General features: G+C 46.6%; 1 protein-coding gene across 1 annotated transcript in view; it reads right to left on the bottom strand.

Moving 5' to 3' along the window:
* Window positions 1-8,119, bottom strand: part of LOC117867160 (kinesin-like protein KIF14) — a 43,816-nt gene that overhangs the window by 28,785 nt on the left and 6,912 nt on the right. Inside the window, exons 6-8 of the mRNA XM_034751977.1 lie at window positions 5,701-5,731; window positions 1,629-1,736; window positions 1,236-1,352 (exon numbers count right to left, since the gene is read on the bottom strand). Of these exons, the coding sequence (XP_034607868.1) occupies window positions 1,236-1,352; window positions 1,629-1,736; window positions 5,701-5,731 (256 nt within the window). The remainder of the gene's footprint in view (window positions 1-1,235; window positions 1,353-1,628; window positions 1,737-5,700; window positions 5,732-8,119) is intronic.

The raw sequence follows: 8,119 nt of genomic DNA, 5'->3' as shown, positions 1-8,119 counted from the left end.
AATAAATCTGTTAGTCTTTAAGGTGCCACCAGACTCCTTGTTGTTTTTGAATTAACTTAGTTTTTCCCTTTCAGATCCCAGCTATGGCATCCCATCATTATATGGTTACAAAAATGAGAACTGGATCCAAAGACTTATTTCTCCTAATAGCTTCCAGATCCAGTTTGCAAATCAGAAGCAATTTTACATGCCGCTAGAAGTGTGGCTATCAGCTGGATTCTCACATCAGCCCTAGTCAAATTCAGCAACTGGAACCAAGCTGCCAGCTAAAGTCACAATGTAGGTGGCATGCAGAATCCAGCTCAGTCGTCCAGAACTGCATTAGCTCTGCTGGATTACCTGTAGCGGGAGACGTCATTTGTCAGTAGAGTAAGCAGATATGGCACAGGGGAAACATACTACATATGGAGGAAGGTGTGCCAGTTTGATAGTTACTTTTGAAGGCTGGGACTATAACAGCGTTTAAAAGAGAACTGGATACATTCATGGTGGTTAAGTCCATTAAAGGCTATTAGCCAGGACGGGTAAGGAATGGTGCCCCAAGTCTCTGTTTGTCAGAGGGTGGAGATGGATGGAAGGAGAGAGATCACTTGATCATTGCCTGTTAGGTTCACTCCCTCTGGGGCACCTGGCATTGGCCACTGTCGGTAGACAGGATACTGGGCTGGATGGACCTTTGGTCTGACCCAGTACGGCCGTTCTTATGTTCTTTTCCCAAGATGTTATTCTATAGAGATCCAGATATTTCAAAGGATATCCATGTTCTCAGAGTTAAAATAATCCAGCTTGCTTAAGTGTGGGGTTTTCCTTGGAGGCTCACGTTTTGGGATTCGTTCACCATCATGCTTTAGAGACACCTACTGGGCTGAGAAAGGTCAGTTAAAAATTCTAATCACTAGCAGAATGCCAGGACTGGAGATTTTCAGATCAAGGAGAGACTAACATCAATACTTTGCAGTTCTACAGCACTTTTCAGCCAAGAATTGGTTATCCAAGCACTATGAGGTACGTATCAGATAGGGACTCTGATAAGTAGAGGATCAGGGTCATACTTAATTGGCTTTCCTCTTGGACAGGCAGAACCCCGATCTCCCAGTTCTGGGTCTAATGGTTCCTCCAAGGTCGCTACTATTCCCTGTCAGTTTCATAGACATCATACCAACTCAGTGGAAGATTTTGCATTTGGATTTAGTTTCCCCTCCTCTCCCACCCCAAAGTAAGCAGCATCACCCAACCTGCGTTCTCAGCCCACTGGTTTGTGCCAGATTGCAGCGCTCACTTCCCGAGAGGTCCACCAAATTCACGTGGCTCACCAGCATGTGGTCATGTGCTTCTCCCTCCAGGTGTTCCCTCTGCAAGGCCACACAAGAGATTAGATTTGTTGCCAACGAACATAGCGTATGAACATTCAGCATCTTCCTTGCCTCCAGCCTTCAAATCACAGTGGACAAGGCTACGTCATCCCATGGCTAGGCAGCACAGTCTGCACACTGGTCCGGTCACTTTAATAGCTCCAAATCTTACCCCACAGGCATGAAAGCCAAGTACAGGAAGACTCAAGGGGCAGTTTGAGAACAGTCTGGTGACTCGGGATAGGTCTGGGATTGGAGGGAATGGGGTCCACTTGCCTTCGTCTGAGCCACGACCAGTTTGAACACAGAGTGAGAGCGGGAGCTTCTCTCATTCACGCTAGTGGCTGCTGTAGCTCGCTGCTTGTTTCCAAGTTCCAGCCAGGTCTAGAATAGAAGCAACAATTAGTTTCCACATTGATCCCGCTCACATTCCCTCCCTGGCTCCTCTCCACCCTGCTCCATGGCCTGGACCCCAGTCTGAGGATTGCTGTTGACACTCTGCTCCACAGACACAGTGGAGCGGGAAAGGGTAAAGCTAGTCTGTGCAGGAAACAGAGCTTTTCCAGGAGCCAGTCCTATAGTGTCAAATGAACTCCCCCAGAAGCTAAGGGCCATTACTATCCTCCCCATCCCCCATTCTGCTTTCATCAGCAGGGTGCACTTGTGTCCTGTCTTTTTCCATTGGAGAGAGAGACAGACATTAAAACAAGTCCCCACACTGCACACAGTCCTGCCATTAGGGAGAAGACAAGAGAAAATGAGCCAGGAGACAGATGTTAGTCACTCTGCACACGATGGGAAGGCACTCAGACACTGCAGCAAGCAGGGAGACACAAGCACCTGTACAGAACAGAACACCAGCTCCAAGGAATGAGACTGCATTCTGAGCAACTGCGTGATGCTTCGCTGTTTAAGACTTGCCTGGCCATAGCAGCTTACCAAGAGACGGCAGGTGTTGCCGATACAGGCTTGTGTCAGGACATATTAACTGTTAGTTCTGAAATGCCCCTTCAGGGTAGTGGGCTTGCTAGGAAGCAGTTCAAGATACCCACCAGAGCAATTGAGTGTTATGGGATATGGGGAGCCACTTATTTCTCTGCCTGATGAAATACCCATTACAAACTCCAGGCTACCACATGTCTGCGGCAAATCTGGAGAGCAGCTGCAGCAGACAAGGACAGTCAGCCCCTAAGTTGTGGTCTCTCTGCTCACATGGGATTTTCCCCTCCTCCCCTTCCCCCACCCCACCCAAATTCTGGATTCAGCCAGCTCCTAAAGTGCCCTGCAAATCTGAGCAGTTTTGCATGGCAGTGCCATATGCAGTTTTGAAGAGAAGGGCTCAGACTTAAAAGAAATTCTGCTCTCTGTTGATTTTGATCGGCTTGACTATACCTAGAAGCAGCATTCTTCCCCCCAACATTCTCAGCCTGACTGGAGAAAGGAGCAATTTTGTTCCATTTAGCAGAGGATGTCACTCTCAGCATGGAGCAGGTTAATTGATTTCCATGGTCAGTTAAGAGAATTAATCAGATGAACTGTGGAAACAGCCAAGGAGAAGGGAAACAATAGATGCCTGGCTTAGACATTTTTTTCTTAAAGGCTTTGAAGATAGTTGACCTGGAAACACAACTCATTAGTGAATCTTGTTCTTCCAAAAAAGGTCTCAGAGCTTATTTGCAAGCACGGTTGATGGGATAAACGGACAGTGAATCCGTGGCATTGCTTACACTGCAGTACACTGATGCTGCCTTGACAGAACATTTGCTAGTCTATTTTATAGTTACAGCCAGCAGCTCAGCTGGTAGGGGTCTCTCTCTCGGATGTTAGATAGGAACAACTGGAGGACCTCAGCTCTTTGGGCCAATATAACAGGAAAGAACTTGGTGGACATTAGAACACAAGCCCTGGGATTGGAAGGTGAGACAAGTGTAGATCAGATAGCTCAAAATCAAGAGCAGAAGTAGAGACAGATGAGATCAAGCATGCCCATTTCATTAGGCCTTGAGTATACCATAAAAATTCAAATTAGGAAAGAGAATATTTTTTACTGGATCAACTTGGTCCACCCTTGTGTGTCTAATATCCTGGACCCAACATAGCTACAACACTGCTTACAGATTAGGAGAGTGAGCTAGAGAGACAGGAACCCTCTACATTTGCAGAGGAGAATGTTATGTGCCTTGCTGTAAGATTTAACCGGGGAGGTTCATCCGTCAAACAACTGCACTGAAGTTGCTGGAAGAGGGCATAAAGTTACTGTTATGGAATGAAAGAGCCAGAAAGGCATGCCACATGAAGTGTTCCAGAAGCCCGGAAAGAGAGACCAGGCAAAGCTGCAAGGCATGGACAGCTAATGACATCATCCATAGGAGAGCCAGGAGAAGAGGTTCACTCTTTAGGGATTGTAGAGAAAAAAAAACAGAAGCGGAAAAAGTATGCGTCAGACCACAGGAGATGAACAAGAACATTAAATTTACACTTGCCCACAGGGAACGGACAGTTTGCTGAAATGGCAGGAGCCAAAATTATTCAGCGAGTTAGATACATCAGCAGGCATTTGGCAGATTCTCTAGGACAAAGAGTGCACCAAGATTTGCACTTTCAGTACCCGGTTTGATAGCTACAACCAGCGCCTGGAATGCTTTCAGCACCAGAGCACCTCACCAGCGAGAAGGGACTGCAGGAGTGAGTAGACACTAACAGTGTCACCACACATCTTGTAGGATACTATGCAGTGCCATGCTTCCTGGGCAAATCTGTCAGCAGGAAGAACCACCAAGCCCCGAGAGCACAAACACAGCCAGGCTAGATTACAGCAGCAATACTGCAGCTACTGCCTAAGTTATCGTTTCTTGTTCCCCTACGAGCTGCCATAGTCATTACTGAAAGATAAGCAACAACTAAAAGATTAAATATTGATGCTACCCAGGATTCAGGTACAGTAGATTCTTCAGTAAGTTAAGGCCACTGACATGCTCCACAGCCTTTCAAACATAGGTGGGCAGACAGGTTCAGCCATAGTTTCAATTTTACTGAAATCCCCTTTTGCATACAGATCTTTTCCCTTGGGAAAGGGCTTGTGCAGGTGAACTGAATGACAGAGCAATAGAACATCAGAGCATTTTTACATTTAGTAGCCTGGTACCTTAAACTTTCATTTTACTTGGCACTCTTTCCCCAGAGGCAGCTATGGGAGTTGGCAGAATCACCAGGTTACCAGAGAAAACACAGGAATACAATAGAAGAACAGACGGCCTACATTTTGTTTAAACAAACACACACGATCAAGCAAGTCACTGGCAAGAAATCTGACTTGGGACAGAGCCACCCAGTGCTTCAGACCCAGAAGTTGTCCCTCTTTACCTAGTTCATCTTCATTGTGAAGCAGAGCGCATTGTGGGAAAGCAGTTGAGTTTTGTTGTACATGGATGTCTGTTCACACTGTACTGAAGGACCAAGCTCAGTCTCACATCCCAAGTCAATATTTGTATAGCATTTGGCAGTATAAAGTACAATTTCTAAGCCATTCCAGTCTGTGATTAGATTTATTCAGTGGCCTTAGGAAGTACTGCATGACCACAACCTCCTTTTTAGAGGTGCAACCCCAAAGTTTTGCCTACATATGCTGATCTGCCCCTCTCCTCCCCATCCCCTGCACACTGAGGAAAATGGTTCCCATTCCACTCAGAGGTAGCATGGTCCAGTGGACAGGACACTAGACAGTCTGGAGATGTAGGTTCTATTCACAATTCTGCCACGCAGCCTTGAGCCAATCAGTTCACTTCATGCTCAGTTGTCTCTCCCCTTCCCCTGCCCCCTCCCCAAAAAAAAAAAATCACATGAGCTGCTTTATAGTAGTTCAGTTGTAAGCTCTTCAAGGCAGGCACTGTCTTATGTCTGTACAGCACCTACTATAAAGGGGACTTGATCTCGGGTATTGCCATTAGGCAAATAATGCCCATCCCCCACGCATTTCCCCAACCTGAAAAATAACTAAGCTCTTAATATTTTGCATTTCCGTACAGTCTTCCCTCCATACAAGGTGCTGTACAGCACGGTGGGATCTCCAATAGGACACAGCCCCTTACAAGTAAAAGGCAGCTGGCACCGAGGGGAGGAGGAAAAGGTGTCTGGCTAAGGACAGTAGGCAAACTCCTGGCATATTTAATGTCCATACACAACAGGATGGACACTTATTTCCAGCCATAAAGGTGACTGGAGAGAAGCAGAAATAGCTAGTTTAGATTCCAATGAGCCACTTTCAGGAATAAAGATGCAGGGAAGAAGACAGCAGTAGATGGAGCTAGTGATGCATCATTAACAGAGCTTTGAACTAAGGCAGACTTACCTGCACATCTGCAAAAGAGCCAACCACATACCTGGGAGGATAGGGAAGAGGCACTATATTACTAGAAGGTAAAATAATAATTGTAGGACATCTGCTTCGTTGTCGAGGACCATGAGGGAAATAAAGCTGTTGTCCCCTCTAGCTAAAGCCTGCTGTTTCTTTTTCCCCAGACTCCCAACCACCAACTGCTCCACGATTTGGATGCCAATCCAATTTTGACGCCTCTAATTCACCCAAGAGACTGTTTATTTTAACTTTATCAAGAGAAGAGAAAAACAACTGTGTTAGACTAAAAAGAGAGCATCTGGCAGCACGATGTTCTCCTTTCGCTACCAGGTACCAGCGCAGGCCGGGAAATTAGCTGAATGAGTCAAGAGCACAATACACACCACGTGTTGAAGTGCAGGCTCCATGGAGCCCCACAACGGGGTCACCCTGATCTGGAAACACGGAGGCATAGCCTGTAGAGCGCACAGCTCCCAATAGGCAGCCCTCCCTCTTGGGCCACATGAGGGACCTGCAATATTTTCTGTATTAGAAAAGGAGGCCACAATGAGGTGCAGCCTGCTGGATTTTACCATCTGACTAACACAGCCCTTAGCTGTGCACGCAGTGGGTGCCCAGGACTGCAGGGGCTTGTTTGGCAGTTAATGTTAACTACAGGATCAGTTAAGAGATGCAGACAGTGGTTAGGTTGTTCCAGTGTTTCCAGATCTCAGGCTTCCTTTCTCCCTTTCCCCATAAGAGTCATGCTGCCTTGCAACAATGGCAATATATTCCTCAGAATCCAGCTGATGAGATGCTACCATCCAGAACTAGCAACACTTAGGAGTTCTCAGTTTCCACCCCCTAAAGCAAGCCACTCCCTTCACATCTTTGAGAGCCATGTACAGGAGTTTCATTTTGATTTTAAGAAGCTAGTTCTAGGCTGTCTGGATACAGTCAGTCTGAACACTGCACAACTTGTGTGCCATGAGGTTGCATTCTCTGTTTTGTGCAAGTCACATACACCCTCAAAAGCAGGATCCGCAATAGTTCTGAAGAGACTTCTTGCAGTATGAGAAACAATCGTTTACTGATTAAGCGAGAGAACATGGGTCCAGACCTTGAGTTCTAGTCTCAAGGGTACCACCAATTTGTTGCAGGTTTTTGATCAAATCACACCACCCATATGCCTCAGTTTTGCTAACTTGTCGGGATAATTCTTAACTATATTCACACAGCGCTTTGAAGACAAAGCACAATGCAAGTGCTACGTATTTATCTGTTTCACTTGGAAAGAAACTTTCCAGTTAATTCTAAGAGGAGAACCGTAGCAGCAGAATCAATAAGATGCTTCATGTTGATTGGAGCGCAGTTCAGCTACATGGCACACACAGCACCGAGCTGAGCGAACCCAGTTTTTCATCTGGGGCTGGAGAGATTAGAATTGTTTATACTAGTTCCTTGAAATTAATGCAGCCTCTGCTTAAACCTTGAGGAGTTGTCAAGTGCGATGCTTCCCATTTGACTAGATCAGTATCAAGGAGTTTAGTCTCATGTGCAGATACTTGTCTGGAGTCCCTATAATTAGACCCATCTTTGTGTCCAGAGCTCTAAGCCTTTGGGCTAAGAGCTATAATTCAGTGGACAGCCTGCTGTTAATACCAAGTGTCAGTTTTCCAGGATGGCTTAGCTGAAAGGCACTTGTTAAACCATTACATACATTGCTTGTCGCTTGAAACAATGAAGGTTCTCTCCACCAGGACACTCCGCTAGTGACAACACTACGCAGGACCTGGCGCCCTGAAGGCTTTACAAGCTTGAGCCAACTACGTAAGAAGCTCTTTGGACAGGCTTCTCTGCTGTGCACCCCAGAGTTACCCCAGGTATTGGGAGCATCTCCTCATGCACCCCTACTCTATTGATTCCCCAGTGGGAGAGCAAGGCAACCTTCTATGTCCTACAGGACACACACAGGAACTGCTCACTGGTCCGACCACAAAGGGGAAGAGTTTTGGAGGTCGTTTAGAGCTGGATTAGATAGAGGCTACCGTGCAAATAAGGCCTCATCAGGATAAGGGGTCAGCTGCACTTCTGCTCAGACTTCAGCTCTGAGTAGCAGCAGTCACAGAAGCTCAGATCCTGTCAGATCCAACACCAGTTCCAGGCTGGAAACAAGCCTGTGGGGGCAGGTCTGCATCCAAGTTTCCAGACGCCTTCCCATCACCAAGAGGGAAGCCTGAAGGACCTTAGATTCAGGAAGATTCTCATTTTAACGGAAAGTTAAAGAGTAAGGGACAAACTGTTATACCTGCGAGCCACTCACTGACTTCAGTGCAGAAGTCTCTGGGTATGCCTACACTGGAAAAAAAACAAAACAAAAAAAACCCCCCTCCTTCCCCCCCCCCCCCCGACCTCCACTGCACCCCCCCCCACC

Source organism: Trachemys scripta, chromosome 17 (assembly GCF_013100865.1).
Source record: "Trachemys scripta elegans isolate TJP31775 chromosome 17, CAS_Tse_1.0, whole genome shotgun sequence".
Lineage (NCBI taxonomy): Eukaryota > Metazoa > Chordata > Testudines > Emydidae > Trachemys > Trachemys scripta.
Note: the sequence above shows the minus strand (reverse complement) of the source record. Positions and strands in the feature narration are given on the sequence as shown.